The sequence below is a fragment of the Barbus barbus genome (assembly GCF_936440315.1).
Source record: "Barbus barbus genome assembly, chromosome: 49".
Lineage (NCBI taxonomy): Eukaryota > Metazoa > Chordata > Actinopteri > Cypriniformes > Cyprinidae > Barbus > Barbus barbus.
Window position 1 is genome coordinate 20,232,166 of NC_136727.1, and position 19,924 is coordinate 20,252,089.

At 34.3% G+C, this 19,924-nt stretch overlaps 3 protein-coding genes across 3 annotated transcripts; 2 read left to right on the forward strand and 1 right to left on the reverse strand.

Moving 5' to 3' along the window:
* Positions 1-1,611: 1,611 nt before the first annotated feature.
* LOC306867147 (dynein light chain Tctex-type protein 2B-like) lies at positions 1,612-5,045 on the reverse strand (the record flags this gene model as incomplete). The annotated part of the gene is given in 7 exon segments (XM_079412697.1): positions 1,612-1,741; positions 1,817-1,880; positions 2,407-2,476; positions 4,616-4,749; positions 4,916-4,975; positions 4,977-4,997; positions 4,999-5,045. Coding segments are annotated over 7 exon segments (444 nt in total). The 3' UTR covers positions 1,612-1,693.
* Positions 5,046-8,749: 3,704 nt separating this feature from the next.
* LOC306867372 (uncharacterized protein) lies at positions 8,750-13,176 on the forward strand. Its single transcript, XM_079412983.1, has 5 exons — positions 8,750-8,869; positions 9,548-9,874; positions 10,049-10,216; positions 10,765-10,808; positions 10,910-13,176. Exons 1-5 carry the CDS (start codon positions 8,806-8,808, stop codon positions 11,129-11,131), a joined length of 825 nt encoding a protein of 274 aa, XP_079269109.1. The 5' UTR covers positions 8,750-8,805; the 3' UTR covers positions 11,132-13,176.
* A 3,249-nt stretch (positions 13,177-16,425) lies between these two features.
* LOC306867254 (receptor-transporting protein 3-like) lies at positions 16,426-18,968 on the forward strand. Its single transcript, XM_079412858.1, has 2 exons — positions 16,426-16,609; positions 18,171-18,968. Exons 1-2 carry the CDS (start codon positions 16,467-16,469, stop codon positions 18,511-18,513), a joined length of 486 nt encoding a protein of 161 aa, XP_079268984.1. The 5' UTR covers positions 16,426-16,466; the 3' UTR covers positions 18,514-18,968.
* Positions 18,969-19,924: the final 956 nt, after the last annotated feature.

Here is a 19,924-nt window from a genome sequence, read left to right on the forward strand (position 1 = left end):
ATGTACATTTAACAAAAAAAAAAAAAAAGAGTATTTTTCAAATGAGCTTTAATACACTTATCAAAATAAGAAAAGCATCAAATCTCAAAAGTTGTGGTTTTATGGACAAAAATCAGTTAATGTATCATTTAACAATCTGCAAAGGAAGTTGAAATCAGGACTAAATATGAATTTCTGCATAATCATTCATACATGTGAAAATGGGCTGAGAATTGAACAAATAGTTGCAATTTGGCTCAGAGGAAGACAAATCATTTCTTTTTGGCATTTTTTTCCTGCAGATTAAATGATAATACAAGGCTTCTTCGGCTGATAGTTGTCGAAAGCAAAAATGCAAAGAGCAAATCATATTTTGATGAGTGTTTAGGTTAGTTTGTGAGTGTATGATCTGTTTTCATCTGGGGTTGTTATTTGCACACCCGTGGGCTTTCTATGCTAGTCCATCACTGTCAGTCCAGCGATCACACTGACTGCTATTCAGCAACACAGACAGCTGCAAAACAAAAGGCCAGTGACCGATGGGCAGGGAAAAGGACACCAGTCTCATCACACAATTACATCTCATCAACAGTGACTGAAATGCAGAAATGGCAGCCCAATTTTTAGAGTACGCTGAGGAAAAGATGCTAATTAATCCCCACTGAAAACAGTTGCCTGAAAATGTAACCGCTGATTTTTCTGATGTGCATAATAACGAAACACAATAATAATCCTTGCAGGGTCAAAGGTCATTTAGAAATCTTCTGCTGTATGTTGATAAGTCAAATGTTTTTAAAGTAGGGTGAAAGTGGATAAATTGGCTCTTGTAAGTCACACAAACAATCAGTAGGGAGCCCCCTTAAACATTTAACCATTATAATATCGTTATTTTAATCAATGCGGCATTTATATCCATGCAAGCCATGTTTGAAGCTATTATAATATGTTGTTAGATGATAATATGTGACCCTGGAGCACAAAAGCAGTCATAAGTAGAACAGGTATATTTGAAGCAAGCCAACAAGTCATTGTATGAGTCAAAATTATACATTTTTCTTATACGCCAAAAATCATTAGGATATTAAGTAAAGATTATGTTCCATGAAGATATTTTGTAAATTTCCTACTGTAAATATATCAAAACTTATTTTTTGATTAGTAATATGCATTGCTATGAACTTCATTTGAACAACTTTAAAGGCGATTTTCTCAATATTTAGATTTTTTTGCACCCTCAGATTCCAGATTTTCAAATAGTTGCATCTCAGACACATATTGTCCAAACCATACATCAATGGAAAGATTATTTATCCATTAATTATTGAAGAAATTGACACTTATGACTGGTTTTGTGGTCCAGGCTCACATAAAATTAATATGAAATAATATAATTCAAATTTCTAGAATGTGTATTAAAAATATAACAGAACAATATCACAGTCAATCATATCAAATTAATATGTGAGAAAAGTGAAAATACTATATTTAAAATGCTTAACCAACTAATACAGAATAGTGAAAAAAAATTATTTTATATAAATATTTATTAAGATGAAAATAACAGTAATGTAGGAAAAATCATCCAGCGAGGTATTCAGACAAACAAACATGGATGCGATTGATACTAAAAAATAGTGATGTATTAAATCTCACATAAAATCTATTAGAAAATCAACTGCAAATGTTTGGTCTTCAGCACATCTCCTGTGTGTCTTCAGTAATAATACACACCAAATGCAGCGGCCACACAGAACAAGCTGTCCTGTTAGAAAAAGAACATAAAACGATAAAGTAAGCGATGAAAATCACATGAATGTATAAATAATTCCTCACTTACATTCATAAATATATCTTGAGCATAGCTGTCTGTATCTGAATCCCAGAAGCAGCGCGCAGCCATCCTGTGAAAACATATTCAGTGAAAAGTTATGCCACAAACTGGACCTTAAAAAATATATAAATATAAAAAACAATTATAATATATGTAAATGATTTGATTGTATTCTATAGAATAATTATAATTCATTTGAATCTAAAGGTGAGTCTTATATAACTAACAACTAATTTTTTACACTGCAGTTTTAGTTTTTTGTTGTTTTCTTGGTGGTGGTGGTGGCTCAAGATCTTGTCAAGTCAGATCTGCAAATACAAACAACTCTGGGTTTCAGATGCCCTGCAATATTGGTTTCACATCCTGAACCCACAGTGAGCCAGACTGTATCTTACTCAATGTGGGTGTCCTACAAAGATCAGTAGAAACCTCAGATACGTGACAAACAACCCAAATGTCACAGCTAGACATCTGAGGGCACGTCTTGCGCATGAAAATGTCTGTAGTCATGGGTCTACTGCACGAGCGCTAAGAGTCTGTTTGAAACCATACTGATTTCACAATTCAGTCATTTTCCTAAGAAGTATTGCGCTTACTTGACTCCTTCTCCACGCTGCTCTCCAACCACCACCTGCACGATGAGCTTGTATCTGTCAAAGCCAACGTCTGAAAATACAACAACCTGCTGTCACTCAAGTATCACTCAAAACCAAAGCTTAGCCAAAAAAAAAAAAAAGTGTTTTTAAAAAAACTATGTAAAATAATTTTTCTTAGTTTCAGACACTGACTGCTGGAATCCGGCAGAGGACTTTTAACATTAAAAGTCCTTACTGTCTGAGATGTACTTATTAATACTACATACTACAACAGAGAAACAAAAAGCAAGATACAGGTTACAATTACATTAAATACATATATAGTCAAACCAAAAATTATTCAGACACCAGATATAATGTTTGATATTTTTGTACTAGTGGGTGCAGGACACTATCTCCCGGTTTCACAGACAAAGTTTAAGCTAGTCCCAGACGACAATGCATATTTTAGCTGTCTCAACTGAAGATATCTTGCTCTGACATATCTAAAAATATGTCAGTGTCATTGTTCGGTGTCAAGATGCACACCTGTAAGGTTTCCTTCTAAGGCATTTTTGTAAAAGTTACTTAAATATCTTAATTTAACGAAGGCCTAGTCCTGGCTTAAGCTAAGCCCCGTTTGTGAAACCGGGCTTATGGATAATTTATTTAAGTGAGGATAGCAAAATAAAATGAACTGTAACATACTATTCCAAAAATACTTCATACAGTGGACTTCCAGTAAAATTGATTACAAATTTGGGACCAAAAATTACTCCGACAATTTGACCTGACCATGTTTTGCTTAAGTGTTTTATCTTTCATTGCTAATGAAAACTTTTTACACCACAGACTGAACTAAATTAAGCATTGCTTGGTAATTGGCTTACCTAAATTTAAATTTCACCTATTTGCGAGACAGTCTAACAGAAGGATGGCCAAAACCAGTGAAATATCAACTGATTTGAGAGGAAAGGTAGTCAAATTCTACAAGGAGGGCATTTCAATAAGAAATATAGCAAAAAGATTAGATATGCCTAGAGTGACATTGTGAGAGTTTCCATTGTGAGAAATTTAGAGAGACTTGTGAGGTGAAGAATGTGCCTGGTCATGGAAGAAAGAAAAAGACAACACCCAGAACAGACAGACTTGTAAAACAGTTAGCAATGAAAAAGGCAAAAAGCAGTCAAAAAGGCCACTGACACAGAGCAGTGTGCTCAAACCATTCGCAACAGGCTCAATGACAATGGGCAGCATGGGAAGATACCCCAGAAGAAACCCTTGATTAGCAGGAGAAATCAAATAAGATGCCTCCAGTTTGCTAAAGAATATCAACAAGTCTGCAGAGTTTTGGAAACCAATCCTTTGGAATGATGAGAGTAAATTTGACATGTTTGGCAGTGATGGCAGAACTAAAGTGTGGAGAACCAAAGGACAAGCCTTGAAACCCTAGTGTCTTACTCCTACTGTGAAGCAGGGTGGGGGTAATGTTATGGTGTGGGGGTGTATGGCAGCTAGGGGACTAGGTAAACTACATTTCATTGATGGAACTATGAACTCGGAAATGTATGTCAGATGCTGCCATCAGCCAGGAAGCTCATGGGCCGTCATTACATCTTTCAGCATGTGAACGACCCCAAACACACTGCAAAGGTGGTTGGTGATTTCTTTAAGCAGAAGAGGATTAAAGTAATATACTGGCCACCACAAAGTCCAGATCTAAACATGACTGAGCATCTCTGGGAGGTGATGGAACGTCGCTGTCTGGATGAAGTGGCTAAAAACCAACAGCGAGTCTGGGAAAATACTGAAGTTCAGGTTTGCATGAACCTGGTTGACAGCATGCCCAGGAGACTACAGGCTGTCATTGAGGCTAAAGCCCCGTTCACACCAAGAACGATAACTATAAATATAATATATAGATGGATGGATAGATAGATAGATAGATAGATAGATAGATAGATAGATAGATAGATAGATAGATAGATAGATAGATAGATAGATGAAAAACAGGATAATAGCAGGACAGTTTTTAACATTAACTGTTACACATAACTCAATATTTGGATATGTCTTTCCAAAAACATTCCTAAAAAAGAAAGAAGGAAAGAAACTCAGGAAGAAAAAAAAGCATCTTGTTAAAATTAGACATGACATAGCAACAGTGAACAGTCCATCCATCACAGCCCCCTTTTCATTAACGAAATGATGATAGTAATAACCGGAGCACCTTTCAGCTTGTTTTTAATGGAGTCTGCTAAAGAGCTGGATAATGAGGGAACCTCCTCAGGATTGTACTGCACTCCATACAGCTGCTCCCTCAGGATCTCTCTAATGCACTCTTTCGCCACTCCTGCCTTGAACCTACAACGAGAACGGTATTTACATCAAGTTCAGCAGAAGTTTACGGAAACACCTCTTCATGAACGCAGTTTACAAGCACTCAAATCCAGCCTTCAGCTTAGCTAGCTGCTATTTTAGCCGGCTAACGTTAATCGTAAAACGTTTCAAAACAAGAAGGTCGTCTTACTTGTCTTTATAATTCGGTCTAATGAGGTACGTGTTCGCTCCCGCGTCCATGAATGAAACGCTTCAAACGTTTAACGTGTTCAACGGTACTTTACTGCTTTACCGTGGTTGTCATAACAACTCGGTTTCATCCGGGGAACGGTCGAACGTCATGGCGTCACGGGCACCGGCTGCGTTCGCTTCAAACCATGAGGCGCGGATTTAAACGTGCTCTGCGTGCTCTCAAGTAAACACACATCGATCAGAGGTAAAAAAAAAACATTCGCGTTGTCTTAAGTCTGATTTCTAGAAATAGCCTAAATAAATTCATATTCAGTCTGGAGGACATAAATTAGTTATCAAACAGTAAAACCCAACTGGCATTCCCACATGAAAAAATACTATAGTAATTTATAGTAAATACTATAGTTGTTTTGAACCACGATACTATAGTAAAGTAATTGAATTAATTTGTTGCGGTAATTCTATAGATGCTATGGTAATGTAACAACTAGGCTATAGTAATATAAACAAATTACTTTAAGTTTTCCACTACTATATTATATTAATACACTACAGTTTACTAAAACTAAAGTATACAGTATTTATTGTATACCAGTTCACTAGTTAATACTGCAGCATGCTGTAGCATTCATTAACAAAGTGTTTTAAATACTAGAATAAATACAGTATAATACACTTTACTATAGTATGGTTTATAGTATTTACTATAAATTACTATAGTATGTTTTCATGTATTAGGGTGAGCTGATATATATAGAAGCCCGTTTCCGCCACTGAATAAAAAATAAAAAAGGTAATTGCGACTTTTTATCTCACAATTTCTAACTCTAGCACTCTCTATTGTAATTGTATTTTATCGATGTCTTTTTATTTAAAAGAAATAAATTAATAATAATTATCTGTACTGCATTAGGCTAACCAACACCTAGCACTTGCACGTTGTTGCTCTTTTGTTGGTTTTGATTGCTTCTTATGTCCTCATTTGTAAGTCGCTTTGGATAAAAGCGTCTGCTAAATGACTAAATAAATAAATTCCGACTTTTTTTCTCAGAATTGCATGATATAAAGTCAGAATTGCGAGTTATAAAGTCAGAATTGCGAGTTATAAAGTCAGAATTGCGAGACATAAAGTAAGAATTGCGAGTTATAAAGTCAGAATTGCGAGATTTAAAGTCAGAATTGCGAGTTATAAAGTCAGAATTGCGAGTTATAAAGTCAGAATTGCGAGTTATAGTCAGAATTGCGAGATTTAAAGTCAGAATTGCGAGTTATAAAGTCAGAATTGCGAGTTATAAAGTCAGAATTGCGAGATATAAAGTCAGAATTGTGAGATATAAAGTCAGAATTGCGAGATATAGTCAGAATTGCGAGATATAAAGTCAGAATTGCGAGACATAAAGTAAGAATTGCGAGTTATAAAGTCAGAATTGCGAGATTTAAAGTCAGAATTGCGAGTTATAAAGTCAGAATTGTGAGATATAAAGTCAGAATTGTGAGATATAAAGTCAGAATTGTGAGTTATAAAGTCAGAATTGCGAGATATAAAGTCAGAATTGCGAGACATAAAGTCAGAATTGCGAGATATAAAGTCAGAATTGTGAGATATAAAGTCAGAATTGCGAGATATAAAGTCAGAGTTGTGAGATATAAAGTCAGAATTGCGAGATATAGTCAGAATTGCGAGATATAAAGTCAGAATTGCGAGACATAAAGTAAGAATTGTGAGTTATAAAGTCAGAATTGCGAGATATAAAGTAAGAATTGTGAGTTATAAAGTCAGAATTGCGAGTTATAAAGTCAGAATTGCGAGTTATAAAGTCAGAATTGCGAGTTATAAAGTCAGAATTGCGAGTTATAAAGTCAGAATTGCGAGACATAAAGTCCAAATTGTGAGTTTGTATAGCGCAATTCTGACTATATCTCGCAATTCTGACTTTATATCTCGCAATTCTGACTTTATAACTCGCAATTCTGACTTTATATCTCGCAATTCTGACTTTATATCTCGCAATTCTGACTTTATATCTCGCAATTCTGACTTTATATCTCGCAATTCTGACTTTATATCTCACAATTCTGACTTTATAACTCGCAATTCTGACTTTATATCTCACAATTCTGACTTTATATCTCACAATTCTGACTATATCTCGCAATTCTGACTTTATAACTCACAATTCTTACTTTATGTCTCGCAATTCTGACTATATCTCGCAATTCTGACTTTATATCTCACAATTCTGACTTTATATCTCGCAATTCTGACTTTATAACTCACAATTCTGACTTTATATCTCGCAATTCTGACTTTATATCTCGCAATTCTGACTTTATAACTCGCAATTCTGACTTTATATCTCACAATTCTGACTATATCTCGCAATTCTGACTTTATAACTCACAATTCTTACTTTATGTCTCGCAATTCTGACTTTATATCTCGCAATTCTGACTATATCTCGCAATTCTGACTTTATATCTCACAATTCTGACTTTATATCTCGCAATTCTGACTTTATATCTCACAATTCTGACTTTATATCTCGCAATTCTGACTTTATAACTCGCAATTCTGACTTTATATCTCGCAATTCTGACTATATCTCGCAATTCTGACTTTATATCTCACAATTCTGACTTTATATCTCACAATTCTGACTTTATATCTCACAATTCTGACTTTATATCTCACAATTCTGACTTTATATCTCACAATTCTGACTTTATATCTCGCAATTCTGACTTTATATCTCACAATTCTGACTTTATAACTCGCAATTCTGACTTTATATCTCGCAATTCTGACTTTATATCTCACAATTCTGACTTTATATCTCGCAATTCTGACTTTATATCTCACAATTCTGACTTTATATCTCGCAATTCTGACTTTATATCTCGCAATTCTGACTTTATAACTCACAATTCTTACTTTATATCTCGCAATTCTGACTTTATAACTCGCAATTCTGACTTTATATCTCACAATTCTGACTATATCTATATCTCGCAAAAAAAAAGTCAGAATTGTGAGATATAAAGTCAGTGGCAGAAATGGGCTTCCATAGATATAGGCCCAATGCAGGTAGATTTTATATGAAAAGTTCAACTGTGATCTTAGAGCAAGCGAATTTTCCATAAATGTTAGGTTTGGGTAGGTTTTTTTAATGTTTATTTAGTTTGAAGATGTTTTAAACGTTATAATTTCATGCCGTTGGTAAGCTGTAATGCTGAGTCTGTTTTGTGGCAGTTTTCACATGCTCGTGTCTGCTATAAAGACCCAAACACTTCCTCTGTGGGATTGTGAAACTCAAGGTGGTCTCGCAGTGGTCTTGTGGTGAGATGATGTGTGAGCATGTGATCAAATTTAGGATCCACACAGTTACATCACAAATATGTTACAGACCACTTTTTTAAAAATATGCAGTTTATTAGATTTTTTTTAGATTTTGTTATTATTGTTATTATTTTTAATAATATTTATTTATTTATTGATTAATTATTTATTTTTTTGTTGTTGTTTTATTTATTTTATTATTAATATTTGTATCTAATTAATTAATATTTTTATTTTATTTTTTAATTTTTTTGGAATTGCCACATCTACTTTTTGGTTTCTAGAGATCTAAAAGTAATTATTTAATTTAATTAATTATTATTATTATTATTCTTTTTTTTTTTTATTGCCACATCTACTTTTTTGGTTTCTAGAGATCTAAAAGTTAACAAAAAAAAAACTTGCCTCTGACATTCAGTTCCTGTCTGTACCTCCCCCTGAAAGACGTAGGTTTTCTTCTAAACAGCATGTTAGTGCAAAGCATAAATCAGAAGAAACGGGAAGACGTTTGCATCTCCATTGGCTGCCTGTGTTCAGTTTCCTTCTGCAGCATGAAGTGTGACCTCAAGAAGAAACTCTTACTTTTTTCATTCATGTTGCACTTGATTCTTAACGGTGAGTAAAAGAGGTCACGATCGTTTTTAGGTTTTGTCTTTCCTCTGTGTTGAGTTCTCGTTCCTGGCTGTTGATTTGTACGGTATTTTCACTTCTTCTTTGTTTCTCACATTAAGGGATGATATATACCTAAGAAATCTGAACGCTTTTGTGCACTCAAGTTGGAGCAAACGCTTAAAAATGAATGAATTTTATTGCATCACATATCAAATATCAAAATTTTCTTCATTTTGAACCATAGACTAAATCTGATGAATAATTAGTTTTTTAAGTGTGTTTAAGTGTTCAAAACTTTTTGAGCCACTTTTGTTGAAAGGATCTGTAATATAGTACAAAAAAAGAGACAATTGAAGTACCAATAAATTTCCTTTGACTCATGGAAAATGTGAGCGAGATCTGCAAAACAACAGCTCTTTCAAACCTGTATCATACCATCAGTGAGATAACAGCGAGTAGGTTTATTTAACGCTAAAAAGAAACATCATGACTGTTTGAGATTTCAGTTTTCATGATGTAAGGTGATTTTTTTTTTCTTTGTAGAAACAAAGGTTGAAATCTTGGCTACCAAAAAAAGCTGTTGATTCCATTTGCAAAAAAAAAGATGAGTTCATTGATGAACCTGCCATTAAATTATTCTAAGCTTCCTGTTGAAGTGACCAAGTGTCGTTTTTATTTCAGTGGAATCAATGCATGAAGTCAATGGTACATCGGAAGAAAACATCACTATTATATTCACTTTACAAGACAATGTTATCAACAAGATCCCTGATAGACCTACTCTGTACAAAAATGGGAACAAGATAGGAAGTTGCAAACAAATCAGCCCTTGTCAAGAAAAGTTTGCACTCAGTGATGTGGAAAACCGAACTGTCACATTACACATCACAAATCTCACACTGGAAGATGAAGGAACATATCATGTTGCAGTGATATCATCTGGTGCTATCCCTCTTATTGTGAGCAATAAAATGTATATTAAAGTCACATTAGGCAATAAAACAACAGGTATGTTTTCTCTTAAAACCTCAGTGCTGTACAGAATCCAAAATGTTTTTGATAATAAGTACTCATATATATTATGTGCTGTTGCTATTGTAATTGATGGTTTTATTTATAGTCATAATAATACAATTAAAGAAGTGTTGAATACCATTTTTAAAACAGTGATTTTTCTTTCAGAAACTACAACCACAGCTGTGCATGAATATGTAGTGACTAATTCACCTAAACTGGAGCTATCGGAACAAAAACCGTACTTCATTTTCTTCAGTGCATCAGTCATAATATTTATATGTCTTTTTGTGGGCATATTGTGTTGGCTTTTTAGGACCTATCCAAGAAAACCAGGTAATGTAGTATTTTTGAATTGTTTTGAATCAAATTTCTTATATTTTATTCTATGAAACAGCCGATTTTACAGTTTGATAGGGTGATCTTAAAGATCCATATCCATATCCGAAGTTAGTTTTTTTTAGATTTTGTACATCAGACATATAATGTGTTTAAGTGTTATTGAATTGCATTGTGCCATCTTAGGCTATATTCAGAACTTTTATTATTATGCACGACTGTTCAAAAGTTTGGGATCAAAAAGATGTTTTTAGAAAGAAATCAATACTGAGAGTAAAGACATCAATAATGTTACACAAGATTTATATTCCAAATAAATTCTGCTCTTTTAAATCAACTTTAAACCAGAGTTCAGAAAAAAAAAGTCTGAAAAGGAAATTTAAAAACATAAATATTAAATTAATAAGTAAATGTGCAGATTTACTAAAATAGCAAAAACTCCCCCACACATCCTTATGACAAAGATACACACACACACACACACACACGACTCAATTTTTAATGTTAAAAGAATGTATGCTGATAGTAACTGTAAGGCTTCTCAGATGCAGAAAACCCACCAGTTCACAGCAACAAATCAACACAACCGGTATGTCATGGCCTCTTTATTTCATTAAATTACACTTTAAAATGTATTACATTTCAGCTTTGTTTTCTTCACGTTTTGTATGTTATGCCCTGGGCTGTTAGCAGGGGCAGTGTGGGACATCCGGTGCTGTGTTTGTCAGCTGTGTGGAGTATGGAGAGTTAGACTTTCAAAATAGACCTGAAAGAGATGACAGAGTAAAACCTGCCGAGGCGACATCAAAGGACCAGGATGGAGTGGAATATGCTGCCATCATTTTCCCTCAGCAAAAACAGCCACCGTGTGGGCGGATGAGATATAAACAGCAAGTACCTACTATTAAGTGATAGTCAGACTCATAAAAGCATATCATGCATTTTCCACTAAAGTTAGTCTGTTTAAATGTTTGCTCATGTAAACCTAATGTATACTATTTGGGAGTTTTATTGAGAGTGAGTAGAAATCTTAAGGCTGTTATGATTTTTGATAAAAATTACATGATCACAATCTGCCAAATACTGTAAGTTATCTTCTCACTGTAAACGAGTTCATAATGATATTGTAAACATGCCACAGAGTTTAACACTTGAGTCATAGTGAGGTGCTAACCACAGAAGCCCCCATAAAGAAACCTGAGGCACTTGAATATATTTGTACAGTATAACGCAACCCAGGCTCATTGGAAAGAACGTGCCTTGTCTGCAAAATGATAATATGTTGGTTTGTTTCACATTTTGCTACACTTCCCAAGTGAAATGTCCAGTGAGTGGTGCTAAAAGGATGTTCAAGTCAATCTAAAACAGATGAAAGTGAATTTGGCAACATTTTATTGAGTTGGTTGTTGTATGTGTATCGTGGCAGTCCATGAATGAAATGTCTGGTGGGTGGCGCTAAAAGGTTAATGCTCTACCGCATTTGCAGTGCTGGGTAGATTACTTACAAATTGTAATCTGTAACTGATTACAAATTATGCGCAATATTGACAATGCGCACATTAAAGAACACAGACTGTAAATAACCACGCAAATACTAGTAAACTGACTAGTGCAAACCTTAGCAAATCATGTTGCCTGATTCATTTAAATACTCTCACAAAATTTTGCATCTGAAATGTAAACTCCTACAAATGCATATCCAATAAGGTCAGTCACAAAAATGACTGTGTCCACGCCGTTTCAGCGCTAAGGTTTGCGCTGGCACCAGCTGTTAGTAAATCTAGCCCATAATCTGTTTTAGACGAATTAGGGAGAATTTATTGCTATTGTTCAAATAATATATAATCACGTAATCAGTAAAAAAGTAACTGTAGTCTGATTATGTATATTTCACATGTAATATTATCTAGTTACAAGTACTTCATTTTTGGAATTTGATTACCTAATGCAATCGGTTACTACCCAGAACTGCGCATTTGAAAATATCATACACAATAGTGTTGATTAAAGCAAACATGAAGTAAAAATGCATTTGTTGAAGCAAGCGTGCTGTTTGAGGTTGCTACTACAAGTCTTTGAGCTGTTTTATCGTGACTTGTGCTTCACAAGACTTGTACCTTAGCAAGTGCAATACTGTACCGGGTGCGCTACTGAGCAAATTTACTGTGTGACACACACCATACATATGGAGCTGATTATGTGATGAAAATTCATCACAATTACAATTCATGCACTGTGGTGAAAGTGTTTTGAGGTCATAGCATCACTAGTAGAAATGCATGAAAAATCGATAATCTGACCCTTCATAATCATCATTTGTATGAAAAGGAATTAAAGTTGTTGGTGTTTTACTAACACTAGTGTTCATTGCAACTGGAAACTGCAGCGAGGTGTGTGCATAGGTTCGTTTGTGGAGTTTTGCAAAAATATAGAGGCACGTTTTTTTTCCAATAAGCCCATGTTGCAACCACAAGCATATTATTTCTCATGCAGCATCTGTGGTATACACAAGAATAATACCTCAAACTGTGGGGCTTATGAGGAGAGGTTTTTGTGCTATTACATTTATTAAAAATAAGACATACGATTTTATAAAATTGGCCAAAAATCCCCGGGACGTACATTCATGGAGGGACCTGAGTCATTTCGAGACCAGAGTGTGGTGGCGAGTTTTGCATTCACAGACATCACTCACGTTTTCTTCAGAAAATGTGAAGATAAGTTTTGATTTTGACGCTCTCCTGTTACCATTTTCTCATGTGCTACTAAAATGCTTCTGTGTATCCTAACACTATTTATCTTAAAAAGTAAGTCACAGCAGTTTGTGAATTATGTAAATAGTATATGATGATTATTGCACTGTGTGTAAATATTGTACTTGAATGAGTTCTGTACTACATATGAATGTATAGCCATGAAGGAATCTCATAAAATGTATAAAAATGCTAAGCGGAGTTAAAAATATAGACTCAGTATGTCATTTTTGAACGCAAGCATCCTGATTTAACCCTAAAAGAAACATATGCACTTTACACACCCCCCTGAACACCAGAGAGCGTTTGATTTTGTTTACTTCTGTGTGAAGGTTCACATGAACACGGCCATGAAGATAACATCAGATATGGATGCATGTGTTGGCAGTTGTGAGTAGGAGTGTTGAAGGAGTCACGTATACTGCATTTTAAACCGAGAGTTGGAGAAAATTAAAACGCCTTTCAGAAATGTATGCGAGCATCAAAACCTAACATTTCAAACCGCAAAATATGCAAACACCAAGAGAAGCATGACTGTAAGCTGCATGGCGAAGTTTCCAGCACCCACACAGGCTTGTCCTGAATATCTAATGAGAAACGCGATATGGCCTATTAAAAAAAACGGTGGGCCGACCTATATCGATGCATGTAAGTTTCACTTATTCTTAGTTTATGGTGAAATGTTTCCTTTCAATCAACAAAGCCTTAGTGCTGGTTATGCATTTATCGTAGACACCATGCGTCTCATTTTCCATTGACGGCCCTCCTTGAGGCTGCATCCTGCTAAATTAAGGTAGGTCTTTATTACAAAAATTAAGCAATAATATATGTAGCATGCTGTGCAATCGTAACAAAGTAAGTATTTTGCAATAACCTTTATTATTTATAAAACATTTGAAAACGTAAAAACAATGTAATTATTAGTGAATTTTAGAAAAGCAGGTTTACAATAGTTAACAGGAAAATAACAGTGTTATTAAAACACAAAATTATTCAATTATGAAACTATTTAAGTTTCTACGTCTCTACAGATGACAATATTGTCTTTCTTTAGGTCAATAACAGTGACACTGTTCTGTCGTCTACCAGTCGAGTTGATTCATCTCAGTTCAATAAAACTGTTGATGTTGCAAAGTTCATTAATTCTGAAACAAACTCCATCCAGTTTTAATGCATTTTTAGACATTAGTTTCATTATCTGTCTCATTTCAGTTCAAGTTTTCCTTCCGAGAGTGTCACTTTTGTCAAATCAATAACACGGTGTCACTATACAAGTAAAATAAAGGGAAAGATAAGAGGTCGGTATAGAATCTATACTATAGATAAAACGACTGAAAGGCTAATTCGGCATTCAGGAAATGTGGTGGGTTATAACATATGCAGACAAATACTTTATAATCACACTAAACTTTATTTTTGACTCTTGTCAATCCTGGGTAGTAACTGATTACAAGTAATCTGGATTACAACATCAGATTCCAAATATTTTGTACTTGTAATTAGATTACATTTAAAAATGCTCCAAATCAGATTACAGTTACATTTTTTTGGATTATGTGATTACAAATTATTCACACAGCGACAGTATTGATTATACCTAGCTCTATTTTTCTCTTTCAAATTTTCCTTTCTAAAACAAATTGTACTGTTATATCATTAGGCTCTGAATATTCACAGTAGAATGGCTGTGTAATGTAAATTAGTTTGTCATCTATGTTTCTGAATTTGGGGACAAAATCACCTCTTAGTCAATTATGCCACATATGAGCCAAACGGTTGCACAAATTACTAAACGCTGCTTATGTATAACTGACAAAAATATTTAAAACCTGGAAAACTCATTACTATTTTCATGTATATTAATGTTTGCCCATGTGATGCAGAGATTCCCAAACTATTAAATCAAACACCTTTGGCATAAAATATTTACTTAAAGCCCATCTGAAATTTAAAGTGAACATTTCAATAATTTTACAGCACATTCACATGTTGACGTTTATCTGATGTTGGTTAATGGTCACATTGCCATGCATTAATTCATGTTAATTTTACATTATTATTAATTAATTATTAGATTTTCATCAACTCATAAAACCCTTGCAGTCCTCTCATTTACGCTAATTTGAGAAACCCTAGAAAAATGTAATGTTTAATGCTTCATCAGTTAGGTCAAAAATATCAGAATACATTACCTGAGTCGTCTAGATTACACTACTGACTACAGTTACTGTAATTTGTAATCAGTAACAGATTACAACTTGTAACTAATCTGCCTAAATGTTGTGCCCCACATTACATTAAGATTCTTTAACTACTATGTACTTATTTTTAAATATTTGATACAGTGCACTTATTGTATGTTTTTACATTGTACTTATATTTAAAAATACCTTCCTGTAGTTACAAAATACAGTAACTAATTTCTGTTGTTACATCTACACTGTCAAACCTAAACTGTTCCAAAACTTAACTGTATGCCACCTCAATAGCAGCAAAAAATAAAAATTGCAATTCAGCATGAACACAATAGGTTCATTGTACCTAACCTGACCAACTATTGTCCTACACATATGATTTCCTTCATAGCTGTGCTAGTTTAATGTGTCTCTTGTAACGTTTCTTACTCTCTTTCTTCTCACATATTGTGAACTCATTACTGTGGTTTATTTTGCAATCATGACGAGCTTACTGTATATTATCACTTACTTAGTGAGATCTGCAACTTCTAAAATAAAATAGACCTATATGATATTAGATTGAACACATTTAAATAAGAAAATGCAAAAGTCATCAAAACACTTAAAATCAACACAACTTACCATTTGCATATACCATGTTGTCCAGTAGGTGGAGGTAAAACTATAGTAAACATCTCTTCCTGTAACTTTCTTAACAGTTTCTTCACTGTTCATGTTGATAAGATAGCTGGTTATGACTAATTTTGTGCAGTTTCTCGAAGAATTAAGAAAGAGTAATAAAAACGTCTTACCACTGTCTCTGTTATCCGACATTATTTGATATAAATGGCTAGTTGTTATTACTAGTAGTCTATAGTTACAGATGGTATAGTTATAACTCCATAATTTTAAGTTAAATTTTTTTTTTTGATGAAGTGTACAATGTTTATCTACACACTTCAGAAATAAATAAAAAATGTTTGTTGCAAGCTTTGTGTGTTAAAGAAATGCAGATTATAAAAGTTTGGTTGTTGGTTTAGACATCAGAAACTCCAAGAGGTTCTCATTCGAATACAGTAAAATAATACATATTCAAATATTATTACCTGTTCATGAGTAACTTATTCTGCCATAATCCTTATTTACTGTCTCTGTTACGTTTACTTGTAAAGCAGCGTTCACTCTTGTGTTGTAGAAAACAGATCCTTATTATTACTTTCAGTTTCGTTTTTAGTGAAACGAGAGATTAGCTGCATATATAGCGGATGATAACAAGGCAGAGCATCATTCCTGTGAGGTCTCTGTCAGGTAACAGACATGATATCGCTGTGGGACAGTTCTTTGCAGGAGAAAATAAGCGAGCTTCATGACGACTCCTGGAGCATTGAAATGGATGAGACTATTGAGGAAAACAGACCAGCTCGTGATTGGCACCAGTACATTTCTGGCTCCTTTGCACAGTAAGGGCACAACTTTACCACAGTAAAAGATATCAAACATTTCTTTCCACAATGTGTGTTCAGACTTATGATTTATGATGTATATATCATGTCTTATGCTTATTGTTTATTTAGTATAGTATTTCTGGTTTTAACAGCTTTGTAGTTAAAAGATTTCGTAGTGTCTATTTACACTAAGTGCAAATAGCCGTCGTGTTGGCAAAGGCTATTTATACGAACTCTGCCCACTAACGTATGATGGAGTTAGTCAACACTAAAAAAAGATGCTGATTCAGTTTCAGTTTCAGTGGTGTAGATGGTAAGGCGCATGCTTTTTGACGCGATCGACCGAGTTCGAGCCCACCTTCTGCCAAATCGCATATTGCATCAGAAAGGCATTTATTTTAAATAAAAATGAAGGAAATAATAAAAAAGTTGAAAATAAGAGTATTGGGTAGGTGTAGGGTGGGCTTTATTGTCCCAATAAGGTGGCATCCATTTAATAATTTGAATTAAAACTATAATTTGCACTCAATACGTTATTATTGCGTATTGTTTTATAATGTAGGACAATACGGAGGTGCAGATAATTGCCACTATTTGCAATAAATAGCAGAAAATCTTGCTACTTTAACATTTTAAATAGAATCTATAGCTATTTGCACTTAGTGTAAATATTGTATCTTTATAAAATAATGCTATTTTCACTTAGTGTAAATAGCCGCTGCCTAAAGATTTATAGGTCTTACAGACAGATACAACAGGTTTGATATAGAGGGCAGAACTGATCATTTTACAACTGAATAGGATAAATGCCCTCACATGCTAATTTTTAATGCAATGTTTCACTAATATTCATAGGAAACTGCTAGACTTCTGAATGAATTGGTGGTCTATAAGTAAAAAAATATATAGATGCAATACAGTTCCGTTAGTTAATGTTAGTTAATGCGTTATCTACAGTAACTAGCAATGAGCAGTACATTTGTTACAGTAATAATTTAATGCTAAGTTAACGTTAGTTAATAAAAATACAAATGTTCATTGTTAGATCATGTAAGATCACATCCAAGTAATATAACAGATACAACTTTTGGTTTCAATAATGTATTAGTAAATGTTAAAACTAACATTGCCTAAGATAAATAAATGCTTTAGAAGTATTTTTCCGTTGTTAATGTTACCTAGTTAACTAATGTTAACAAATAGAGCCTAATTGTAAAGTGTTAACATTTTGAAATAGACAATTTAGTTAAGCCATTAGCTAAAATAGGACACTTTGTGAGATATGTTGATGGTTCCCTAAATAAAGGTGCACATAACTGTCACATGCAGTCGCTGTCTGAATCACAACTATTATTGTTAACTTGCTACAAAAAATGTATAGTCGTTATCAGTTAGATTTTCAGTGTAGACTTAATCAACTGCAGCATTTAGAAATACTACATAACCTGCCAAAAGCTGCCAACCTGGTAAAAACAAAAATACATTAATCCTTAAAACATCAAACCTGCTGTACTAATGAACTGTCCTAGAAGTATCAGAGTGCACTAAACTGATCTATTCTCCATTTCATTCGTAGGTTCAGGTGTTCTCTTTGTAGAAAAGGCTGGGGGTCTAAAAGAGTGCAGGTGCTGTTCCATTTCCACCTGAACACAGCAAGCAGAGAGGGAACCATTAAAGTGCGACGCTTCAAACAGAAGTGCCGGAGATGCACCCAAGCTCAGTGGGAGGATCCAAACTTCCCAGTGGAAAACATTGATGTGCTGATTGAGAGACTGGCTAGAAATATCCGCAAGAAATGCTACAGAGAAGACCTGGGTGAAACAAACAGATCCTCAGTGTTCAATGGCAAAATTAATGGGCCACATGAAACTGCTCACTGTGAAGCCTGTCATAAAGGAGTCTGTAGTCAGGCCAACTAATTGATTTCATTTATTGATCTAAATGAATAAGTGGCTAGTTTTTATTTATCATTATAAAATATTTGTTTTCCAATGTTGTATCCAATGCAAACACAAATAAATCTTGGACAAAAAAAATGTATGTAAAATAATAAATGTATTAAAAGGTGTATTGGGTGACTAAAGGCTTTACTGCAATGGAATGTCACAAATGACAACTATCATTTTATTTTACACTGAGTTATAGATATTACAGTATTTGTGATCAAACCACAGGCCAGACCACAGATCCTTTTACTAATGTGTACTGATCCTTGAAATGTAATTTCAGCGCTATATAGCCTGTACACAGTGGAACATGGTGCTACATAAGACAGGACACAACAAGGATTACAAAAACAAACTGTACATAATTTAAATGATATGAAATAGACTAAAACTAAATGAGAAGAGCAGGAAAAAAAGAAGAAACAGAAAAAATAATTGAACATTTAAATGCTGACTTCACCAGACTACATAAAGTGCAATTGTGTGTACCTGAGAAGAAAAAAGTAACAGTGCAAGAGGGACAGGGTACATTATTGGGAGAGCAGCATACATGGTATACTTGTGTGTGGGTGTAGTTATTGCCCATTGTGGTTACAGTTCAGGAGTCAGATGGGTTGGGTAAGACAACTGTTCCACATTCTGGCCATGGTATGTACTACGCTGCTCACTAATATTGGCATCCTTGGTAAATATGAGCAAAGGTGGCTGAGAAAATAAATCTGCATTGTTTATCCTTTTGATCTTTCATTCAAAAAATGTACAAAATTCTAACCTTTCATTGAAGTAAAACAATGGAAAGTGGGGGAAACTCACATTATGAAATAAATGTATTTCTCTAGTTCACATTAGTCATACACAATTATTGGCACCCAATTATTGCAATGTCCTTTTCCCAAGATAACAGCTCTGAGTTTTCTCCTATAATGCCTGATGAGGTTAGAGAACACCTGATAAGAGATCAGAGACCATTCCTTCATCCAAAGTCTCTCCAGATCCTTCAGATTCCATGTTAGTATTTCTTCTCTTCAGTTCACCCCACTCATTTTCTGTAGGGTTCAGGTCAGGGAACTGACACAGCCATTGCAGAAGTTTCATTTTGTGCTCAGTGATACATTTTTGTGTTGATTTTGATGTTTGTTTTGTATCATAGTCTTGATGGAAGATCCAAACATGGTTCATTACAAGATTTCTAACAGAGGCAGTCAGGTTTTGATTTTTTATCTGTTGGTATTTGATAGAATACGTGATGCCATGTGTCTAAACAAGATGTTCAGGACCTCCTGCAGAAAAACAGGCCCACAACATTATAGATCCAGCAGTATATTTTACCGTGGACATGGGGTACTTTTTAACCCTGTTTACACCAAACCCATCTGGTGGGGTT